Below are 24716 nucleotides of genomic sequence, written 5' to 3' on the forward strand. Positions count from 1 at the left end.
ATAGCTCCCTTCTGAAGTAATGGCAGGTATGGGTTATGCTGCTGTTGCCATGTGATTAGCAGCAGTGTCTATGGTTATTTTCTGGTTTCCATGCGGTTATCTCCGGTTGCTATGGTGATGCCCGGAAGAGAGGCCGGTCTGGTTACTATGGATCCGTCGGTTACCAGGGATACAGCTGGCGGCGCGGAGCGGTGACGTCACGGGGAAGCGGCGCCGGCTGATGACGTGCCGTGGCGGGAAGATGGCGGCGACGTGTGTCGGGGTCCGCATGATGGAGGCGGCGGTGAGCGGGCTCCTGGAGCACGAGCTGAGTGACGGGGAGCTGGGGGAGACGATCCGGGCGCTGCGGGAGCACGGAGCCCTGCGGGGAGAGGTGAGGAGCGGGAGTCGCCATTGTGTGCGGAGCTGACTGCGTGATGTGCGGGGCCGGGGGGACACGGGGACAAGAAGTGCCCCCCCTGCAGGCGGATCCCATCACTGCAGCCTACTCTCATCATAGCCTCGGGTGTACCCCTACCCCCATCATATCTCCAGCTGTACTCCTACCCCCATCATATCTGCAGCTGTACTCCTACCCCCATCATATCTGCAGCTGTACTCCTACCCCCATCATATCTGCAGCTGTACTCCTACCCCCATCATACCCTCATTATCTCCAGTTGTAATCATACCCTTATATCCCCAGGTGTACTGCTACCCCTATCATATCTCTGGGTGTAACCCTGCCCCCGCTGTACTGTTCTGCTCCAGTCACTCTTCCTCTCTCTCGGTTTCAGGCCTCCTCGGCTGCAGTCTCCGGCCTCCTCAGCTGCTGTAACTCCCGCCTGTCGTCTGCAGCCACACGGTATGTGCCAGTCCCTCCCGCCAGGTGGCGCTCGGTGCTGTAGGGGGCGTTGCCCCTTGTGATGATCTGTGTCTTGCAGGACGGAGGGTCTGTCGCTGCTCTCGCTGGTGGTGGAAGAGTCGTCCACAGATGTGTTCCAGCAGCACTGTGTGTCCTGGATCCGCAGCGTCCTGCAGGTCATACAGGTGAGGCGCTGCGTGGTTCGTTGGGCGTTCCCTTCACGGTGTCCAATGGCCGTAAAAGGGGGCGTGCAGTTTAGAATATGCAACACCTGTTAGCCATTGACGCTCCTTAGGATGCGACTTGTCTTGAGCTGCACGAGGCCAAGGTTTGGATTGTATGTCGCTGTCTGCACACACCGCTTCTGAAATGCTCTGTGCTGCTGTGATCACCCCGATGCATTCTGTTTTCAGAGTAGAACAGATATGGATGAGGCGGAGATGAAGAACAGTAATGTACAGGTGCCCGCTCCTGCGTTGATCACTGTGCTGTGTCCCTCTGCACCCTGCTCTGTCCTGGGCTCCGGGTGCTCCACCACTGGGTGCTATGCCTGGCTCCGGACCTCCCTGTATTACCGTACGCTGCCTTCTTCTCTCCCCGCAGTCCCAGGACCCTCCGCGGGTGATCAGCCTGGCCGTGTTTGTGCTGCGCTCCCTTCTCGCCCACTCCTCCGCACTTCCCGAATTATCCCGAGAGATCTCCACCAATCAGATCCCGGGACTCCTCACCTCGCTGCTGGGCCTGAGGCGCCAGGTAAGTGCGGCGCTGACCCCGTCGGTGGAGCGGCTCCAGCTGTGGTCGGTGTGTCTAATGCTCCTTGTCTTCCAGTGTCTGGTGTCTGCGCTGGAAGGAATCCGCTCCTGCATGATCTCGTACCCCCGGGCCTGCGGCTCTCTGCGGGTAACGTATCCTGCCTCCTCCATTAACACCCCTCAAGAAAACGTAAAGGGATGGTTGGCCGTGGGAGAACAACATTTTGGGGATCACATGATTTACTGACTAACTTATTAAAGGGGTTATCCGAATCTGGAAATAACCCCCACACCCCATACACCCGGGGCCCTCACACTGAATATACTTAGGAAAAAATATGGATGGGCACTCATATATGGAAAAATGGGACAGAATTTATTTAAACATATAATAAAACATCAATAAAACAAATAAATAGTAAAATGAAAATGTATGAGGATATTTTCTGGTTGGAGGTCACCTGCTCAGATAATCTCCACTAGTACGGATAACTTTCACCAGTACGGATAACTTTCACCAGAAAATATGCAGTCCTCTATACCATTAAGATTGTATTAAACATTAGCAATAAATCCTGTATCAAAAATGAAAATGTACACATAGGTGTCAAGCGCTGTTGATTTTCCTTAGTTGATATAATTTGTATCTTATTGTGAATATACAAGTAGCGATATGCAAGTAGCGATATGAATATCAACTATATGTCTTGTTATGGATGCACTAGAATAGTACCAAGTCCGAGTTATTTTTCCTATCCAGGTAATGAGAAATGTCCAGTCTCTATTGTTTGCTTGTAAAAAAGCTGGAAGATATTCTTGGCAGATCACTAGATATATTTTATCTGGTCTAGTTTCAATCTTGCTAATATATGAATTTACCGTCTCATAGTTCTTTACCCACTATGTGGGCTTACCTTTGCCTGGTATAGATTCACTGGGACAAGTGGATCGACTGCTGATCTGTGTTAGAAGCCGGCGTCCCGGCTGTAAAGCAGGTAGCGTTCCACGTGTATATCCCAGATACTTCCGGCAGCTGGTTTGGTTTGAGAAGCTGCGTACTCGTACCTTCAGGCGCAGGTAAATGACGTATTGGAGGTCTCGGGCTGGAGAAAGTTTATTTTTTCTTTCTCTTTCTTTTCCTTTAGAGTGCACTTTTGTCCATGGAGACGGGGTATTATTCAATTGTTATAATACCCCGTCTCCATGGACAAAAGTGCACTCTAAAGGAAAAGAAAGAGAAAGAAAAAATAAACTTTCTCCAGCCCGAGACCTCCAATACGTCATTTACCTGCGCCTGAAGGTACGAGTACGCAGCTTCTCAAACCAAACCAGCTGCCGGAAGTATCTGGGATATACACGTGGAACGCTACCTGCTTTACAGCCAGGACGCCGGCTTCTAACACAGATCAGCAGTCGATCCACTTGTCCCAGTGAATCTATACCAGGCAAAGGTAAGCCCACATAGTGGGTAAAGAACTATGAGACGGTAAATTCATATATTAGCAAGATTGAAACTAGACCAGATAAAATATATCTAGTGATCTGCCAAGAATATCTTCCAGCTTTTTTACAAGCAAACAATAGAGACTGGACATTTCTTATTACCTGGATAGGAAAAATAACTCGGACTTGGTACTATTCTAGTGCATCCATAACAAGACATATAGTTGATATTCATATCGCTACTTGCATATCGCTACTTGTATATTCACAATAAGATACAAATTATATCAACTAAGGAAAATCAACAGCGCTTGACACCTATGTGTACATTTTCATTTTTGATACAGGATTTATTGCTAATGTTTAATACAATCTTAATGGTATAGAGGACTGCATATTTTCTGGTGAAAGTTATCCGTACTGGTGAAAGTTATCCGTACTAGTGGAGATTATCTGAGCAGGTGACCTCCAACCAGAAAATATCCTCATACATTTTCATTTTACTATTTATTTGTTTTATTGATGTTTTATTATATGTTTAAATAAATTCTGTCCCATTTTTCCATATATGAGTGCCCATCCATATTTTTTCCTACATTTATTTCACTTTTGAGGGGTGTCTCAATTTTGGTTGGTGCACCTGCCCTGAGAGAGCAGGAGTGAGCGGATCTCTATAACATTTTTTCACTGAATATACTTACCTGGCTCCCTGCCCCTTGTGCCACTTCTGGTCCCCACACGGCCGCCGCTGCTTCTCCCTGTGCGCGGATGTAAACAGCAGGCGGTGATGGGGACGAGCCTCCCTAGCGCCAAGGGTGATGCTCCCCGTCACTGCCTGCCACAAGGGTGACGCTAGGGAGACTTATCCCCGTCACCGCCTGCCACAGGGAGAAGCAGAGGCAGCCGTTCGCGTTCGGGGACCAGTAGCGGCGCAGGGAGCCAGGTAAGTAGAATCTGTATGGGGGGGGGGGCATTTCCACCCTCAGGTAATCACTTTAACTCTTTCTTGGAGGGGGAACGGAGAAAACCCCATAACTCTGTTTCGTTCTACTGAGTTGTTTGAGGGCTTGATTTTGGGGTGAGAATTAATTAAAAAAAAAATGAAATTCTGGCAGTATTATAATTATTATTTTTTTACGGTATTCACTGTGCAGCATAAATGACACGATAATTGTTTAGCGCGGGTCGTTACGGATGCAGCGATACTAGGGGATTTTACTTTGCTATTTTTTCCATTGAAAAGTGTTGTAATTGCAAAAAGTGTATATATTTTTTTTATTAATCTGGAGATTTTTTTTATTTAGTAACGCTTTATTTAGCTTTTACAATGTATTAGTACCACAAGAGACATGCGATCGTATGGTCGCTTCTATAATACACTTCACTGCTTATGCAGTACAGGATATTATACTGACGGGCACAGCCCGATAGGGATCCCTGGGGGCAGGCCTGAGACCTCCATTAGGCCCCAGCGGCCATACTCCGACATCGGCGCTCTGCGATTTCACTTGTGTCGGTGCCGGTGTGTCAGAGAGGATGCCCCAGTCTGTATTGATTCTCATAAGGGGGCGATCTCGGTGTCAGAATCTTAGGGGCTCCGTTCTCCGTGATGGCAGGAGGGGTTACTGTCCGGGATTGGGCAGGAATGATGCCAGCCTGTTAGCCCGGATCTCTGTGGTGAATTTGCCTGCGCCTCTTTTGCCGCTCTTGGTTGCGGCAGCTTGTGACGGGTTACGTTTTTATATTTAGGAGATGTTAGGCTGGGGTCGGACGTTTAGCCCCCTCCTAGCACCTTTGCTCATGCCTTCTGATCTCATACGTAAGGTTCTTCTCTCCTGCAGGGGAAGCTGACGGCGTTTTTTCTCAGTCTCCTGGATGAAGAAAATGTGCAGATCCAAGAGGTAAACCTCCTGTAGATGGCGGCAGTCCCGGCCGTGCACAGGTTCCTGAGATTTCACATGGAAAGGGCTATGGACAGCTTCATGGAGTATGCGATCACAATCCGTTTTGTAATTGGGGCACGTGTCCTCCTCTCCAGACAAGGTCTCATCACGTCGCCCTTCTCTCTGCTCTTCTGAACCGTATCCTAAGCCGACGGCTTTACGACCACATAAAATACATCTATCAAACAGATGAGCCGTTGGCAATGTCGGAGGACACGTACCGGCTGCAGAAGACTAGGAGGATCTTGTATCAAAACATGCAAATGATATGAAGCTGTCCATCGCCCTTAAAGGGATTGTCCGGAGATCTCTACCCTCCTCTCCGTTCTCGGTTCGTGGCTCCCAGGTCGTGTCAGCTTCCGCACAGCTGGTCATGTGGACTCTATGACTGGCCTCGGCGGAGACGTGTTCTCAGGCAGCAGTGCCATGCTCCTTGGGGACATGCCCCCGCTGTCCTGTTATTAGCTGACCCAATCTGTGTGGAAACCGGGAGTCCAGTGAACGCAGACTGGGAGCCGCAGAGCCATAGAAGGGGGGGGGGATAAAAAGAAAAGAAAAACACTTTAAAGGGTTACTCCAACCATAAATGATGACTGGAGGACCCATTACCATGATTAGAATGAAGGGGCCGCAGCAAAGTGTCCAAACATGGTTGGGATTTCATCACAACGGAACGGCATAAACTGCTGCAAGGACTAAGGCTAGGACTACACGACGACGGTTTCTATAATGATGGTCTATGATGTCGCGCTGCATTGCGACAGTCGCAAAAGATCCATTTGAGCTGGATTTTTCTGCGACTGTCGCGGTCGCAGCATGTCGCATTGCGGCACCACATAGACAATCATAAAAATAGTTGCGACAAAATGTCGCCATGTAGTTCTGCCCCATCTGTCGCGCAGACCTAGCCTAGATCCACTGTGGAGTCTCCTCTGGTCCGTGACCAGATCCACGCCAGTTACCTGCAGATATCGTGCGCCGCAAGGTAAATGGGAAAATCTGCGGCATAAATTGACGCGCTGAGGATTTAAAATCCGAATTGTGTCAGTTTCCATGGATTTGCTCCGATTTTTGACCGAGCGCGTGGATAAGATTTATAGAGTAACTAAACCTTTATAACAGCTTTAATTTGATGGCCCTAATAAGACGATCTCTAATATATTTCATTAATCAGTTTTATATTTTTCGTGCACTGCTGACGGCTCGGTGGAGTACGGGCTGTGAACACACAAGCAGGGAGGATTACTAACCCCTGGCATAGCACATGGGTGCCCTGTACTATGCCAGGATTACCCGAGCGGAGCGGCTCCGCTAACAGCGGACATGCAGGACTCTTAGATTAGCGGAGCAGGCAGAAGAAGGAGCCCGCTCCGCTCAGCTAATCCTGGCATAGTACATGTGTAGAGAATACCCATGTGCTATGCCAGGAGTTAGTAATCCTCCGGGGGGCACGGGCAGCAATATGCGCTCCTGCCTGTACTCCCTGCGCTGCCGCTGCCCATTCATAAATTTTTAGGGACATCATATTAAAAAAAAGGTTTAGTAACTCTTTCAATCTGCAGTGTATGTGCCGTGGGGCGGCGCCCTACCGGAGATCTGTGTCTGTGCTGACCCCAATACGGACCGTGGGTGACATGGGAGAGGGGACAATGGGGACACAGCAGTAACACCCGTTTCTGCCCGCAGCTGGCCTGTCAGTGCTTTTCTCTCCTGCCGTCTCTGGGCTCCGGCTTTTCGCAAGGCATAAAACACACGGAGAACTGGGAGCGACAGATCCAGAGCGTCCTGTGCTCGCTGCACGCCGTCTTCCAGCAGCTGTACCAGGCGGCCGAGACAGGTGAGCGTCCCCAGGACTTCCAGTATGTCACCGTATCCGGCATAGCCAGATAATGCCGGGAACCGATAGAATCCCCAGTGGGGCAGGACTTGTGCTTCTCTTCTGGATCCACTTCTGCAGGAGAATCGACATCAAAACCTCTTCCAAAAAAAAACTTACTTTGAATTTCTGTACAAAAAGTAAAAAGATGATATTTTGTGCTTCTTTTTTCTCCAGCTTTGTGGGACCCTGCCCCCCCCCCCCCCCCCGATTGGTCCTGCGGTGGTCAGCACACTTGCCTGCACCCCGACGCTGTGTTCTGGCTTCTTTGTTCCCCCTCTGCCATTGACGCAATGTAGTCCCCACGTGTAAACTTCGCTTTGCCCCCCCCCCCCCCCCCGAGTGTCACACGTCACTGCTGCAGCCAGTCATTCGTATCAATGGCAGTGAGGGACCCAAGTGTGCTTCCCTCTGCAGGTCTTGCAGGAGGGCCCCCAAATCTGGAAAATGTTTGAGTTCATACTAAAAGGGTTGGACTATGTTCACATAAGGTTTGTGATGTCTGATCAGCGTGTAAGCTCCTCAGGGTCACGTTAGTGAGGCAGAGGCCGAGAGTTAAGTCCCTTGAGCCTCCATCTTGGCGGTCCAAAGTACGGACGTGACTGTGCATGAGGGCTCGCTGTCAGAGCTGATCTAGGTCTGCCGGGGGGCACTTGGTGATCATGCATCCGGCATGTCCAATAGAGGCGGCAGCATGGCCCCCTCCTTCCACGCCTCCAGGAATATTTACATCGGCGCCCCCTCCTGATAACATAGGCAGCCGTTATTAAGAAGTGAATTGCGGACGCCAGTCTCCTCCATGTTTCCCTCATTTTCTGCCCTTCTCAGACACCACCCGCTATGAAGGTCCTGGCACAGAGCTGGAGCTCCCTGTCCTGGAGGATGATGGGGCTTCTAGTATCCTTCAGCTGGTGAGGAGATTCACAGCCCTGGGGCAGTGCGTCTGTCTGCTGTTAAGGTAAGGGTGCAGCCGGCTTCTTAAAGGCGCAGAGTCTGCATTTATACCGCTGACTGTAAGTACATGTGCGTGTGTTACAGGGAGCAGTTCCCAGCCCCTGTGCGGGTTCCAGCCTCGGATGTCCTCAATCTGGTCTGTCGAGTGGTCAACCTGAGTGCCAAGAACCTGGTGAGTAGCTCCCGGAGGGGTCTGTACCGTGGTTTTGAATCTGGGAGAGGGGCTTTGTGGCTTGTGATGGCTATAGGTTTGCCGTCGGCCATACGCACGCTACTGATTGTTGTTGTCTCCTCCGTGTTGTAGAGCTGGCAGGGAGAGGAGGCCCTAAAGCTGCTGCTGCTGCCCAGCGTCCACAGGAGCGCCCTGGACATCCTGGAGGCTGCAATCTTAGCGTAAGATTAACTCGCCGAATACGGTTTCATGTGAACGTATGAATGAGCTCTATTCACCCTGTGCGTGAGGGCGAGACTCATCCTGTCGCCCCCAACATATACAGATTCCTTACCATGTGAGGGTTTCAGTCTGACTTACTCCCAGGTATGTGGCAGTGCTTGAAGCCATGTATGAGGGTGGTGCGGAGTGTCACCCCTGGATGGTGCAGTGTATGAGGGTGGTGCGGAGTGTCACCCCTGGATGGGGCAGTGTATGAGGGCGGTGCGGAGTGTCACCCCTGGATGGGGCAGTGTATGAGGGCGGTGCAGAGTGTCACCCCTGGATGGGACAGTGTGTGAGGGCGGTGCAGAGTGTCACCCCTGGATGGTGCAGTGTATGAGGGCGGTGCGGAGTGTCACCCCTGGATGGTGCAGTGTATGAGGGCGGTGCGGAGTGTCACCCCTGGATGGGGCAGTGTATGAGGGCGGTGCGGAGTGTCACCCCTGGATGGGGCAGTGTATGAGGGCGGTGCAGAGTGTCACCCCTGGATGGGACAGTGTGTGAGGGCGGTGCAGAGTGTCACCCCTGGATGGTGCAGTGTATGAGGGTGGTGCGGAGTGTCACCCCTGGATGGTGCGGTGTATGAGGGTGGTGCGGAGTGTCACCCCTGGATGGTGCGGTGTATGAGGGCGGTGCGGAGTGTCACCCCTGGATGGTGCGGTGTATGAGGGCGGTGCGGAGTGTCACCCCTGGATGGGGCGGTGTATGAGGGCGGTGCGGAGTGTCACCCCTGGATGGTGCGGTGTATGAGGGCGGTGCGGAGTGTCACCCCTGGATGGTGCAGTGTATGAGGGCGGTGCGGAGTGTCACCCCTGGATGGTGCGGTGTATGAGGGCGGTGCGGAGTGTCACCCCTGGATGGTGCAGTGTATGAGGGCGGTGCGGAGTGTCACCCCTGGATGGGGCGGTGTATGAGGGCGGTGCGGAGTGTCACCCCTGGATGGTGCGGTGTATGAGGGCGGTGCGGAGTGTCACCCCTGGATGGTGCGGTGTATGAGGGCGGTGCGGAGTGTCACCCCTGGATGGGGCGGTGTATGAGGGCGGTGCGGAGTGTCACCCCTGGATGGGGCGGTGTATGAGGGCGGTGCGGAGTGTCACCCCTGGATGGGGCGGTGTATGAGGGCGGTGCGGAGTGTCACCCCTGGATGGGGCGGTGTATGAGGGCGGTGCGGAGTGTCACCCCTGGATAGGGCGGTGTATGAGGGCGGTGCGGAGTGTCACCCCTGGATGGTGCGGTGTATGAGGGCGGTGCGGAGTGTCACCCCTGGATGGGGCGGTGTATGAGGGCGGTGCGGAGTGTCACCCCTGGATGGTGCCGTGTATGAGGGCGGTGCGGAGTGTCTCCCCTGGATGGGGCGGTGTATGAGGGCGGTGCGGAGTGTAACCCCTGGATGGTGCAGGGTATGAGGGCGGTGCGGAGTGTAACCCCTGGATGGGGCAGTGTATGAGGGCGGTGCGGAGTGTCACCCCTGGATGGGGCGGTGTATGAGGGCGGTGCGGAGTGTCACCCCTGGATGGGGCGGTGTATGAGGGCGGTGCGGAGTGTCACCCCTGGATGGGGCGGTGTATGAGGGCGGTGCGGAGTGTCACCCCTGGATGGTGCAGTGTATGAGGGCGGTGCGGAGTGTCACCCCTGGATGGGGCGGTGTATGAGGGCGGTGCGGAGTGTCACCCCTGGATGGGGCGGTGTATGAGGGCGGTGCGGAGTGTCACCCCTGGATGGTGCAGTGTATGAGGGCGGTGCGGAGTGTCACCCCTGGATGGGACAGTGTGTGAGGGCGGTGCGGAGTGTCACCCCTGGATGGGGCAGTGTATGAGGACGGTGCAGAGTGTCACCCCTGGATGGGACAGTGTGTGAGGGCGGTGCGGAGTGTCACCCCTGGATGGGGCAGTGTATGAGGACGGTGCAGAGTGTCACCCCTGGATGGGACAGTGTGTGAGGGCGGTGCGGAGTGTCACCCCTGGATGGGGCAGGGTATGAGGGCGGTGCGGAGTGTCACCCCTGGATGGGGCAGGGTATGAGGGCGGTGCGGAGTGTCACCCCTGGATGGGACAGTGTGTGAGGGCGGTGCGGAGTGTCACCCCTGGATGGGGCAGGGTATGAGGGCGGTGCAGGGAGCTGCGCTGTAATCTCTCGTCTTCCTCCTTCACAGGTGCGGCTCTCGTCTCCTGCCGTTTTCCTCTGTCATCTGCAGATTATTTCCGCAGGTTCTCAGCTCCTGGGCGTCTGTGAGAAGTGCAGGCGGCTTCCCCTCCGGTCAGGAAAAGCCTTATAGGTGGGTGTGAAGAGTGGGCAGTGCCAGGTGTATCTTACCTAGAGGAACAGACAGGGCGGGGGTTCTTAAAGGGGGTTTCCCTAAAGTATAAGGGATGATGCTACTAGTTATAGCCCCTGCTGTCCTATACTGGGGTCTTCAGATTCGGTAATGGTGTCTGTGTTGCAGCTCTCTCCGGGGGTCAGTGTACCAGGTCCTGGAGCGCTGGGTGATGATGTGTGGAGTCTCCTCTGGCATCTTGCAGGGCATGTCCCACCATTCGGACATCCTGCTGGCACATCTGCTCAGTGACGTCTCTCCGCCTGCAGACGCCGTGAAGGTGAGCTGAACTTGCGCCCCCTCCCCCGCCTCCTTCTCCACGATCTTTACTCACTGTCTCTCCGCAGATGTCTGGGTTTGTGCAGCTCGGAGCAAAGAAGCAGAAAGTCTCGGAGGTCGGGAACAGAGAATTTCAAAGCCACCGGAAGCGGGAAAGCAGCGCAAATACAGAGCTGTGTGCGGCAGCTCTACGAGGTAAGAGAGGACACACCCAGAGGGTCCTTCATTCACATCCTGACCATAGGAGCCACCAGTATACAATCATGAGCCATAATATTCCCACCACCCCAGACCCTTCGAGGCGTGGACTCCACTATACCTCTAGAGGTGTCCTGTGGAGTCCGGCAGCAGATCCCGTACATGTCTGTGTGTGACCTCCATGGATCGGAGGATCAGATTAAGGCCTCAGGAATTTAGAGACAAGTCATCACCTTCCTGACCAGCTTGCATTGTGGCCTGGGCATTTCTGAAAGCGACCACTGCCATGAGGGGGCACCGCTATACTGGTACAGTGGTTAGACAGATGGTACATGTTGCATCTACTGGATGCCAGGCTTTCCCATTAGAACATTGCCCAGAGCATCCCACTGCCTCCGCCGGCTTGTCTTCCTCCCATAGTGCATCCTGGTGCCACCTCTTCTCAAGGTAAGTGACGCAGCTGGCGGTCTACATGATGTGACGGGATTCATTAGACCGCGCCGCTGCCTTTTATTGCTCCCTGACCATTGTGCCGCCCCACATGGCTCTGTGAGATCTGACCAGACGGGCTAGCCCTCACCCCCACGTGCACCCATGACCCTGTTGTCCTTCCTCTGAGTGCTTTTGACGCACCCCTACATACCAGGGACACCCTGCAGGACCGGCCTCTGTGCCAGTCGACCACCCATCACAATTTGGCTCTTGGTCACTCCGGACTGACCATGTTTGGCCTAATACAATCATCTCTGACCAGATCCTTGCCTCCAGACAGTCAATGATTTACGCCTGTCCTGTTTTAATGTAATGGCTGGTGATCCTTTGGTCCTGGCCGCAGGAGCTTACGCTTTCCTTTCTTTTCCTCCTAGCCCTCTGCGCCATTATCCTGTATGGAGGATCTCTGATCAAAGAGGATACTCATCGGGTGAGTGCACTCCTGGGCCGCCAGAGGCCTCAGCCACCTGCTTAAAAATTAAGGGAAAACCGGTCCTGACCTAGTCCTGCCCGCACATCTGATGGTTTTGTTACAATGTGGTGCTTGCTGTGCCTATTGAATGGGGACTTTGAATGTACTATAAAAATGATTTAAAGGAGAAGTTATACCCTATCCTACCACTATGCGAATGGGGAGCCCGTACCCCCACTGAAATTAAAAGGGTTCTGCAGTTTGTTTTAACTGATGATCTATCCTCTGGATAGATCATCAGCATCTGATCGGCAGGGGTCCGACACACGGGACCCCCGCCGATCAACTATAGCAGCGCCGCGGCCTTCTCGCTTTTTACCGATGGCCCAGTGACGTCACGACTAGCATCACTGGCCTGGGCGGGGCTAAGCTCTGTTCACTTGAATGGAGCTTAGCCCCGCACATGCTAGTTAATACAAGTCGTGACGTCACTGGGCCAGCGGTAAACAGTGAGAAGGTTGCGCCGCTGCCTTCTCAAACAGCTGATCGGCGGGGGTCCCGGGTGTCGGACCCCTGCCGATCAGATGCTGATGATCTATCCAGAGGATAGATCATCAGTTAAAACTAACTGCAGAACCCCTTTAAGGAACGGCAAGTTGAGCATGCACACTGCCGATCCATTCTTCTGCACTCAGCTGTTTCTGGGATGAATGGAGAGGCAATGCACATGTTAAATCTGCCATCTGCACAAGGGGCCCCCACTTATGATCAGCCATCTAATAGTTATCTCCTGTCCTGTGGATAGGGGATAACATTTCACAACCGGATTACCCCTTTAGGCTCCATTCAGACGTCCGTATCCGTTCCGCACCCATTAATTTTCAAAAGGGTCCGGAAAAGATGCGGACAGCACAGAGTGTGCTGTCCGTATCCGCACTTCCGTTCCGCGGCTCAGCAAAAAAGTGCAATTTGCGGATCCACAAAACACTTACGGTCGTGTGAATGGACCCTTAGTGGAGTGTCTGCACGTACTTTTTATGACTGGTGCCACCCTGCAGGGGTATTGCAGCTAGCCTTGCATGTTTGTTTCATGACCGCTGCCACCTTGTGGCGATGCCTTGTTATTGCACATGGCCTGACGTGAGACATTCCACCCGCGATGTTCTAGGGCTCCTTACATCTTTGGCGTTTATACCAGATTTATGCCTCTGTGTTCCCTCCAGCGTCTCCAGGAGTTGTCCATCCCTCTTCTGATCCGTCTCCAGCAAGGTCCAGATCAATGGATCGGTCCCTACGCCAACAGCGAGTGTCGGAAACAACTTTATCGGCTGCTGTTATCCTTAACGCTGACCCCCAGCCCTCGGCTTCCTCCCCCCCTGCACTGTGCCATCAGGATCTTCAGACTGGGGTTGACCGAGGAGAACTTGCAGGTAGGAGGGCGGCCATAATGAACGTGGGAGAGACCTGGGGTTTGCAGGGTTCTCAGCATTTGTTGTCTTATTGCAGGTGTCCATGTTCTGCACAGAGGCTCTTGCTATATGCAGGGTCATTATCCACCCCCGAGTGCCCAGCCTCCAACGCCCTCTTCCACAGCACGGCCCTCGGCCTCCTATGCAAGCAGAGGTTCCAGTGCAGCGACCCCCGGCTCCTCCGCTTTCGTTCCCCACCCCTCTACCTGTAAATCATCTTCCTGCCAGGACCCCGGTTCCTCCACAGCTCGCAGAGCCACCGGCTCCACCGATCCCCTCGCCTCCAGAGACTTTTGGTGGGAAAACCCCATGTCCCATCTTTATCCACTATGAGAAGGAAGAGACATCCGACGTAGAGATCTCCCTGGAAAGTGACTCGGATGACAGCGTGGTCATTGTCCCTGAAGGTCTCCTACAGAAGCCCATCCCAAAATCTGAACCTTCCCCTCCCTCTGTAAAACCTCCCAGTGAAGAGACCTCCTCAGCGGAGATCCCCGCCCAACCTGTAGTGCCATCACCCACCACAGCGGCAGCACCCCCCCCACTGGCCTGCCCTGGTTCCTCCCCTGCTGAGATACCGATTGCTGCAGAATTACCTCTGCCGCCACCAACTGCATCTGCCTCGGCTCCACCAGAAGGTGACATGGTCATCAACATTAATAGCACCGATGACGAAGAAGAGGAGGATGAAGATGAAGATGAAGAAGGCATGTATGATGATGAGGAAGAAGAAGAATATTACGATGAGGAAGAGGACGACGACTTGGAGGGTCTGGAAGACGAGGAAGAAGAATTTGATGATGATGAAGGACTGACGGAAGATGATGAGGAGGAGGAGGAGGAGCTGGATGCCGAGGTGGAAGAGGAGGAAGATGAAGGGGAGGAGGAGGATGGGCTAATCGCTGAAGATATGCAGATGACGCCCTCTATGGAGACCATGCCAGAACCAGTCCAACCAGTGATGCACAATCCAGAGGCAGAGGAAGGTCCCCCGCGTTTGTCCCCCGTCCAGGAGGATGACGCTGGAGACACGGATCTTCTGATGCTGGTAGAGAGTGAGGAGCGAGAGTCGGGTGGGGAGGCTCTGCAGGACCGGCTCTCAGAAACGGAGGTCACATCCAGCCCATCACCTCCACCTGTACTGAGCCCACCTCCGGCTGCCCCCACAAAGGAGGAAGAGGAGACTGAGACACCAGACGTCACAGAAAAGGAACCCGTTCCCGAGCCTGAACCCCCTGCTGTGGAGGAAGATCCAGCGGAAGAATCACCGGAGGAGGAGAAGAAACCAAAGCCACATGTGGTGGTGGAAGAGGAGGAGGAGGAAGACGTAGATGCCATGGAGGAGCCTGAGGTGAGAGCACCTACTTCCTATAGGACCTCCACCCTCTGTTCTTAGCAGTTAGCTTGTCTTGGAGGCAGTCAGATTGATAATACAGCACCCATAGAAATTGACGGGTGTTTTTGTGATGCATAGACACCCCCACCGCCCATCAACCTGTCCTGATGAGCATCAGGCAGTAGCCAACCTGTGCTGCTGTTCACTTGGGCACAACGCTCGGCCGCACACTACATCTCCCACAATTCACTGCAGAGAGATGTGAAAGGGGAAGATGAACAGCACCATTGTAAATGCAGCTCTGGCTGTGACTAGAGTAGTGTGAGCCCACCGTAGCATTCTTCACATTGTAGTCATCTTTTTGTTTGTTTTCCTCTTCCCACTCCAGGACGAACCTCCGGATGCAGACTCTATGTTAGCGGACTTCATCGACTGCCCTCCAGATGACGACAAAGACCCGGAGCCCCTCGCCACGTGACATCGTCGGCGCCTCTCTCGTCCTAAACATGGCTGCTTGTTTTTGTTCAATGCCCCGCAAGGCGCACCATTGGGGGCTACAACATGAAGAGCTCTGACTGCAGCAAAACAATACCTCCCAGAACTTGATGGGAGTTGTAGTTTTGCCACAGCCATAGCTCGGTAGGCTGTACATTCATCTTTGGATTTTTCCCTCTTCTTTTTTTTTATTTTTTTATTTTTTTTTTTAACCCTTAATGGTCCTCTGGCTGGTTTAGTTTGTACCCTTCTGGTTTTTGGGGGGAATAGTGATATTTTTGGCTGCCAGTAGGTGAACGACATCCGCACTTAGGGTTGTTTTTGTTTTTTTATTTCACTTGAGATTTTTTTTTCTTCATATTTTTTTTAATTTTTATTCTTTGACAATAAAAATCTGGGATGCAGCCGTGTCTCCTTCAGTTTTTGACATCGCTCTGGACTCTGATATTCTTTTAATCCAGAACATCTTGTAATCTGGAACGGGCGAGGGATTAAAGTGATGGCGACAGATCATGTTGTGGACAGTCTCTGCCCTTACATGTGAGATTTCCGTAGCCATCTGAAAATCCGGCAGTTCTTAGGCCTGAAGCTGCCAGATGGCTGTGAGGTCGGATCCTGGGTACTGGCAGGTCATGTGATCTGAATAATGACCGCTTTTGGTGGGAGCGAGGGGCAACATACTGTACGTTGACTACTGCAAAATTGTTGGTGCTGCTTTGGCTGTGACTGGAGTATAACGGCACAGACAGTTGATTTAAGTGTGTTCAGGGTGTGATACGGAAGCAGCGGTCATCATGTGTCCACCGCTGTCGGCCCTTTCCTGTCCTTTGATGCACGTTGTAGCCGGCAGCAGAAGTCTGGTCACGCTGTGGGGTTCATGCGGGCGGGTTCTCTGGTGCTGAGCAAAGTAGGGCGATTCTACAGAGCCCTGAAAGTGGTGGAGGGCGCACTGCGCGTGCACTCATTTCTATGAGGTCGCCGAAAATAGCCGAGAGCTGCCGTGGCAATTTCCGTCGGGCCCATAGAAGTGAATAGGAGCGGTGGCCCCCGTATGAGCCATGCTCTCCCATTGCCTTCTATAGGGAGCTAGTTTGATGGTGTCGGGACCCAGGGAAACCTGAGGTCCTCCTGCCACCACTTTCCCGGCTCTGTTCTCGATTGCTGGGACCCTATCATTGTGTTAGATGGGAATACCCCTTAAAAATTGGTTAAAGATGCCAGAGAAACGGGCAAAAATGTACGAATAAGGTTAAATATGAAAATCACGAGTTGGAGGGCACTCGGGTCTCTAGAGTTTATAGGGAGATCCCCCGAATCTTATGCTGCCATTTATAAAAGCAAACACGTTTCGGGACTAGCGGTCCCTTCCTCAGTGGTAGGCAGTATACGGATTTGCTCTCCTTTATAATGGCAGCATAAGATTCGAATTCGAGGGAACTAAAGATGAAAGTACAGCTCTGTATACACTTGGACGATGATCTATCTGAACCACGAATAACAAACTACAGATACCGCTCCTATTCAAACTGCATACTCCGTATCGGGAATCACTCGGGACGCCCCGCAACCAATCAAGGAACGGGTCACGTGGGACGCTGTATCGGCGCGCGGGCTGTGTCCAGCCGCCGGGAAGCAGAGACTTCTGCAACATAGCGAGCTTCCAAGGAGTGGTAAGGTACAGACCAGTATATTCAAGCGCTGCTATATGTGTTCCAAATTGTGACAATTGCGAACCGTATCTTTGTACTCGGCCATACTGAGTCTATCATACCGACTCTGCTCCCATCAACCTCGTATTCGGCTACATCGTGCCCAACACATTCATCTTTGTATTCAGCTATACTGGGCCTGTTGAAAGAGTTGGAGGGCAATTCCGGCATTTTTTCCCATTGACATGCATTAATGCCGGATCTGGCCCCGAGTGTTCCAGCAAAACGGATCTGGCCTTGCGGTCCGGGCATGCTTTGACCGCAAAAAATGTGAAAAAAAAATAAATTGGCGGATCAGTTTTTTCGGAGAGACTGATCCGGCATTTTAATGCACTTGTCAGACAAATCCGGATCCTGATCCGTCTGACAAATGCCATCAGTTTGCATACGTTTTGACGGATCCGGCAGGCAGTTCCGTTGGCAGAACTGCCTGCCGGATCCGTCAAAACGTATGCATACTGATGGCATTTGTCAGACGGATCAGGAATCCTCTGCCGCAAGTGTGACGGGAGCCTTAGTCTATCATAGTTTTGTTGTTGAACCATATGATTGACTATTTGCAGGAAGGACCACAGTGCTGATCTTATGAGCATTTATATATATATATATATGTTTTTATTGTTATTGCTTTTTATAAATTTTAGTGCTACTTACATCGATGTGGATTTGTGAGCCAACATTCAGTAACCTTTTTGGCATATTTAGCCAATAACAGTGGACTTACCGTAGGAAGATGGGTGTTTGCTCCTGAATTCAAGATACCGTAATGGTACAATATGTATATATATTAGGCAGAAGATCTAGATTCACATTAGCGAGGAATTTGCAACTGTGTATCACTGTGTTTTTAGTTTGTTGTATTGATATAATAAGGGGTGTCCTGTACGCCCACAGATAGTTGAGTGCCCCCCTGTTTACATTATTTATCAACCGACAACGGGTATACCGAGGAGTGTTCACTTTCTGCGACAGGAGGCGGCAGGGGGAGCCATTGTTATTTTGCTTGTTGTAACCTTTTGGGATATACACCCCCAAGTGAACTGTTTAAGGCCGCCTGTGCTTCCCGTTGCCGTATTGCGGATCCGCAATACACAGGTGCCGTTCCGTGGGCATTCCGCCTCACAGATGCGGACCCATTCACTTCAATGGGTCCGCAAATCCGGAGATGCGGAACGGAAGCACCACGGAGTGTATTATCTTTTTGCGGAACGGCCGGATCGCGGATCCATTAAAGTGAATGGGTCCGCAATCCGCTGTGGCTGCCCCACGGACTGTGTTCGTGCATTGCGGCCCGCATTTTGTAGGCCGTAGCACGACCACGGGGCGCACACGTTCGTGTGCAGGGGGCCTAAGTGGAATAGTTTGAACCAGGGGAGTAGCTAAGGCTCGTGGGCCGTGGTGCAAGAGTTCAGCTTGGGCCCCTGTTCCCTCAGTGCTTTGTTTGTCTTCTTATGTGGCACAAGGTCTTTGGTCCCCCTCGGGCTCCTGGGCCCGGTAGCGACTGCTACCTCTGCACCCCCTATAGCTACACCCCTGGTTTGAACACACCACAATTGAAATGTAATTCATGTATTTTAATAGGAATATAATGCACTACATCTCCCTATAAACTCTAGAGACCTGAGCGCCCTCCAACTCTGGATTTTGAATTTTGTAGCACTAACTTTCAAGGGCTTGGGGTGTTGCCCTCGGAGAGAGCACCTTTCCAGGGTAACACCTGCTGGCGGGCCACTGTTATTTTATTCATTCTTTCAAGGTTAAATATGAGACACTGTTCTACTTCCCAAAAACCAGGGAGAGAATGTTTCCTGGTCATCAAGAATTGGATGAATGTCTGAAATAGGTTAATTTGATGAAAAATTCTCTGAAGTGTAGGAGGCTGTCCCAAATGCCGATTCAGCAGAAGTAAGCCAGTGCAAACAAAAAAAGCTGTGTTGCCCTCAGAATAGTCATCATGAATAAAGGAACCCAGGGATAGTAAAGCAGATTCACTATACAAAACTCTTATGCCTCGGCGGCCAGTAGAATGCCCCTGACATCTTTTTCTGTGGCAGAGGCACTGTGAATCTGGCTGAGCAAGTTGCGTCAAAATGTGTAAGCGGAGGCTACCTAGAGGACAGATCCTACTGAACTTTTATTCAAGTCGGCATCATAGTTCCTCCATGATGCTCCTATGAACATTGTAAAATTGTCCTCTGGATCCTTGGCACTCACTAATGCTTCCAGATGAGATATTTGGATCAAAAGTGGTCTGCCAATGAACCATTTCTGCAATCTGCCTTTTCAACCAGGTTCCTTGTTTGTTCCTCAAGTAGAGAAATCGAAGTCTCTGAACAATGGTAAAGGAGTGAAGTTCACAGACACTAAGAAGAGCACCCTGTTAGTTCCTTTCAGGAGCAAATAGAAGATCTTCAAGTTCAGGCCCAACTAGAAATTGCCAAATCGTTGACACCAAGAGTATGGGTGTGCAGATAGGGACCAGACTGAAAATTTTCTCCTATGTGGTCGAGGCCTTCATCAGAGACAACAATAAGAAAAGAAAAAAATCGATTTACTCGTGTTCAGAGGATTTCCAGATGCCTTTTTTTTCCAACACAAACAAGAATACTGGTGTTCTTCATCTTCAGAGATTCTTTGGAAAAGGTGGTATTCGAAGAAGTACCATCTTCAGACAGAGGTCCCTGGTGAAGAGGAAATTCAAAATGAAGATCATTTGGTCAGTCAGCGGGTTCTGGAGAAAAGGGATTTTCTGGCTATACTACATCTCATGGATATCTACCTGCACATCCCCGTATTACGCAGCCACAGGAAATTTCCCAGAATCACAGTACACACAGACTTGGACATCCTTCATTTGTAATTCACTTCCTCGGCCTTCAGTATTTAATCTGCTCCCAGAGTTTTACCAAGATCACAGAGATTCTAACAGGGTCCCTAAGGATGCAAGGTGGGACTGACATCCCGTACCTCGATGATTTGCAGGTGAAGGCATCCTCCAAACAGCTTCTGATGGATCTGCACCCAACCATGCAGATGTTACAAGATTAAGGCTTCGGATCATTTAGAGTTCCAACTCAGGAGCTGAAATACCTGGTTTCATTGTAAACTTTCATCACCTAACAAAAAACACCTCATGGAGAAGAGATGCCATCCTGAAGTGGGCGAGTCACCCCAAAGTGTCCTTTCACTATGACATGAAATCGTCATCGATGTAATACTATGGACCTTATCTCATTCTCTGCTCCCTCCAAGACAATATACACTCCTTGGAACGGATGTCCCAAGAGCCTCAGAGAAGGGGCTTTTTAGGTGCATCAATCAACTTAAGAGCTGAAGTGGTGGCTAAAAATTCAACATCTGCTACATGGCAAATTTCTGATTCTACGGGCTCCAGAAAGTGCCTCTGCCTGTGGCACATATGTAGACAGGTGGTGGGACCACAAAATGTGGCACAAGAAGAGTGGGTTGTCCTCCAACCGGAAAGATCTCAGGGCTGTCAGACTGGCCTTGGCTTTCTTCCAACCTTGTCCCCACAACCACCAAATGCTGGGGCCTACAATCTTCTCAGTGGTGACAGAGGAAAATACAAAAACTCTCTGTAGTGCACTCGCCATGTTCTAGCATTAGATGATTTATCAGCTGGGAGGAGAAGCTGGTGTGTATATGTATTCCACCAGGAGTGGTCACAAAGAGTCTGGAGGAGCAGATAGAAGCCCTGGTTATTCTGCCCGCACAGGGCCTGGTTCCCGCTTCTGTGATCACTCTCCATGGGCAGGTGGTAGAGTCTGCCATGCATTTTGCTCATTCTCTCCTAGAAGGGGATTCTCTTTCCTCATCCACACAAGTTACACCTGGTAGCATTGAAGCTGGCAAGGACAACCTGTTAAACTTACGATTTTCACTGAGGGTATTAGTGCTATAAGAAAAAAAAAACACTTGTGCAATTTACAACAATCAATGCGCAGTGGCAAAGCAAGGCTTCTAACCATCGTCTTGTTAGGACTTTCCTCAGAGCCTTAAAGAATCTCAGCCAAGCATATAGAAACATAGAATGTGTCGGCAGATAAGAACCATTTGGCCCATCTAGTCTGCCCAATATACTGAATACTATGGATAGCCCCTGGCCCTATCTTATATGAAGGATAGCCTTATGCCTATCCCATGCGTGCTTAAACTCCTTCACTGTATTTGCCGCTACCACTTCTGCAGGAAGGCTATTCCATGCATCCACTACTCTCTCAGTAAAGTAATACTTCCTTATATTACTTTTAAACCTTTGCCCCTCTAATTTAAAACTGTGTCCTCTTGTGGTAGTTTTTCTTCTTTTAAATATGCTCTCCTCCTTTACAGAGTTGATTCCCTTTATGTATTTAAAAGTTTCTATCATATCCCCTCGGTCTCTTCTTTCTTCCAAGCTATACATATTAAGGTCCTTTAACCTTTCCTGGTAAGTTTTATCCTGCAATCCATGGACCAGTTTAGTAGCTCTTCTCTGAACTCTCTCTAGAGTATCACTATCCTTCTGGAGATATGGCCTCCAGTACTGCGCACAATACTCCAGGTGAGGTCTCACCAGTGATCTGTACAGCGGCATAAGCACTTCACTCTTTCTACTGCTTATACCTCTCCCTATACATCCAAGCATTCTGCTGGCATTTCGTGCTGCTTTATTACATTGTCTTCCCACCTTTAAGTCTTCTGAAATAATTACTCCTAAATCCCTTTCCTCAGATACTGAGGTCAGGACTGTGTCAAATATTCTATATTCTGCCCTTGGGTTTTTACGCCCCAGGTGCATTATCTTGCACTTATCCACATTAAATTTCAGTTGCCAGAGTTCTGACCATTCTTCTAGTTTTCCTAAGTCCTTTTCCATTTGGCGTTTCCCTCCAGGAACATCAACCCTGTTACATATCTTTGTGTCATCAGCAAAAAGACAAACCTTACCATCGAGGCCTTTTGCAATATCACTTATGAAGATATTAAACAAAATTGGTCCCAGTACAGATCCCTGTGGAATCCCACTGGTAACATGACCTTGTTTTGAATGTTCTCCATTGACTACAACCCTCTGTTGTCTATCATTGCCAAGGCGCCTCCTTGTGACTTGTCCATAATGCTAGCTGCACAGACTAATCGTCAGTTTACGCCACAAGAAGACCCTTCTCTCGGATTCATAATTTTTTTAAGTCTTTACAGAAGTCATCACCTCTGCAAGGTGTACTAGCGAGCTGTAGGAGTTGTCCTACAAGGAACCGTATCTCAGAGGTCTCTAGGGGATTATCTGATTCCTCCATACTTGAGAATGTTACGCTGGAGATTGGCAGTCCTTGATGTCAGGACTGTCTTAACATATATCCAAAAGCGATACCTTCAGAAAATCTCAGGCCCAGTTTCTTCGACATCAAGAGCCAGAGAGCAAAAAACGCCAGTAGCTTAGTACAGTCAAGTCCATAAATATTGGGACATCAACACAATTCAAAAATTTTTGGCTCTATACACCACCACAATGGATTTGAAATGAAACGAACAAGATGTGCTTTACCTGCAGACTGTCAGCTTTAATTTGAGCGTGTTTACATCGAAATCAGGTGAACGGTGTAGGAATTACAACAGTTTGCATATGTGCCTCCTACTTGTTAAGGGACCAAAAGTAATGGGACATAATACTAACCATAAATCAAACTTTCACTTTTTAATACTTGGTTGCAAATCCTTAGCAGTCAATTACAGCCTGAAGTGTGGAACGCATAGACATCACCAGACGCTGGGTTTCATCCCTGGTGCTGCTCTGCCAGGCCTTCTTCAGTTCCTGGGGCGTTTTGTCTCCAGCAAGTGAAATGCTCAATCGGATTCAGCTCAGGTGATTGACTTGGCCATTGCATAACGTTCCCCTTCTTTCTCTTCTTTGTCAGCAGTCACATCATCAATAAATACAAGAGAACCAGTTCCATTGGCAGCCATACATGCCCACGCCATGACACTACCATGCTTCACTGATGAGGTGGTATGCTTAGGATCATGAGCAGTTCCTTTCCTTCTCCATACTCTTCTCTTCCCATCACTTTGGTACAAGTTGATCTTGGTCTCATCTGTCCATAAGATGTTGTTCCAGAACTGTGAAGGCTTTTTTAGATGTCGTTTGGCAAACTCTAATCTGGCCTTCCTGTTTTTGAGGCTCACCAATGGTTTACATCTTGTGGTGAACCCTCTGTATTCACTCTGGTGAAGTCTCCTCTTGATTGTTGACTTTGACACACATACACCTACCTCCTGGAGAGTGTTCTTGATCTGGGCAACTGTTGTGAAGGGTCTTTTCTTCACCAGGGAAAGAATTCTTCAGTCATCCACCACAGTAGTTTTCCGTGGTCTTCCGGGTCTTTTGGTGTTGCTGAGCTCACCGATGCGTTCCTTCTTTTTAAGAATGTTCCAAACAGTTGTTTTGGCCGCGCCTAATGTTTTTGCTGATGGGTTTGTTGTGTTTTTTCAGCCTAATGATGGCTTGCTAACTGATAGTGACAGCTCTTTGGATCTCATCTTGAGTTGACAGCAACAGATTCCAAATGCAAATAGCACACTTGAAATGAACTCTGGACCTTGTATCTGCTCATTGTAATTGGGATAATGAGGGAATAACACACACCTGGCCATGGAACAGCTGAGAAGCCAATTGTCCCATTACTTTTGGTCCCTTAACAAGTGGGAGGCACATATGCAAACTGTTGTAATTCCTGCACCGTTCACCTGATTTGGATGTAAATACCCTTAAATTAAAGCTGACAGTCTGCAGGTAAAGCACATCTTGTCCGTTTCATTTCAGATCCATTGTGGTGGCGTATAGAGCCAAAAATGTTAGAATTGTGTCCATGTCCCAATATTTATGGACCTGGCTGTAGCTTTTTCAATTTATTAGTGCTACAAGAGACATGCGATCGTATGGTCGCTTCTATAATACACTTCACTGCTTATGCAGTACAGGGTATTATACGGACGGGCACAGCCCGATAGGGATCCCTGAGGGCAGGCCTGAGACCTCCATTAGGCCCCCGGCGGCCATACTCTGACATCGGCACTCTGCGATTTCACTTGTGTAGGTGCCTGTGTGTAAGGCCGTGAGCGGTCCGTGGTAACCCGGCCTGGATTCCTGCTGAGAGCAGGAGCGCACAGTGTCATCGGTTGCTATGACGCCGTGCGCTTCCTGCCGCTGATGCCCTACAGTAATACACTGGTATAGATCATATGAGTGTATTACTGTAGTGCAGCGGCGGCACAAAGCGCATGGCGTCATAGCAACCAATGACACCGTGCGCTCCTGCTCTCAGTGGGAATCCAGGCCGGGTTACCACGGACCGCTCACGGCAGTGGGAGAGGATGCCTCCTCCCTCTAAACCACTGGGTGGGTGGAATGCGTTTTGATGCGTGATAAAACACTGAAGGTTTACAAACAACATCTCCTAGCAACCATCAGTGATAAACGCATCGCATCCGCACTTTATTGCGGATGTGATGCGTTTTTCACTGAAGCCCCATTAACTTCTATGGGGCCTGGGCTGCGAGAAAAACAGGAGCGCGCAGCTTTATAATGCTGCGTGTCTCTGCCTGACCTTACTTCCACAGACACACACGGTCCGCAAAACCCAGATACCGGCCGTGTGTGTTCCACGTTTTGCGGACTGTCCGTCGCTCTATAGAACAGTCCTATCCTTGTCTGTAATACAGTCAAGAACAGGACGCGTTCTGTATGTTTGCGCGGCCGCGGAACGGACA

General features: G+C 50.6%; 1 protein-coding gene across 1 annotated transcript; it reads left to right on the plus strand.

Annotated features, from left to right (window-relative positions):
• Positions 1 to 220: 220 nt before the first annotated feature.
• On the plus strand, positions 221 to 16318 carry PELP1 (proline, glutamate and leucine rich protein 1). Its single transcript, XM_044273459.1, has 17 exons — positions 221 to 373; positions 777 to 844; positions 924 to 1029; positions 1448 to 1597; positions 1673 to 1744; positions 4881 to 4940; positions 6669 to 6819; positions 7687 to 7816; positions 7897 to 7984; positions 8117 to 8205; positions 10398 to 10520; positions 10689 to 10839; positions 10907 to 11033; positions 11903 to 11958; positions 13164 to 13370; positions 13447 to 14760; positions 15134 to 16318. The coding sequence occupies exons 1-17, from the start codon at positions 221 to 223 to the stop codon at positions 15221 to 15223; spliced, it is 3135 nt and encodes a 1044-aa protein (XP_044129394.1). The 3' UTR covers positions 15224 to 16318.
• Positions 16319 to 24716: the final 8398 nt, after the last annotated feature.

This window comes from Bufo gargarizans, unplaced genomic scaffold, assembly GCF_014858855.1.
Source record: "Bufo gargarizans isolate SCDJY-AF-19 unplaced genomic scaffold, ASM1485885v1 fragScaff_scaffold_689_pilon:::fragment_2:::debris, whole genome shotgun sequence".
Lineage (NCBI taxonomy): Eukaryota > Metazoa > Chordata > Amphibia > Anura > Bufonidae > Bufo > Bufo gargarizans.

What these genes read in the sequence shown, in the direction of transcription:
- PELP1 (XM_044273459.1), top strand. Translation starts at nt 221, where the DNA reads ATGACGTGCCGTGGCGGGAAGATGGCGGCGACGTGTGTCGGGGTCCGC. An exon ending in TGCGTCTGTCTGCTGTTAAG is followed by an intron (nt 7,817 to 7,896) that starts GTAAGGGTGCAG and finishes CGTGTGTTACAG; the next exon opens with GGAGCAGTTCCCAGCCCCTG. An exon ending in TGACCGAGGAGAACTTGCAG is followed by an intron (nt 13,371 to 13,446) that starts GTAGGAGGGCGG and finishes GTCTTATTGCAG; the next exon opens with GTGTCCATGTTCTGCACAGA.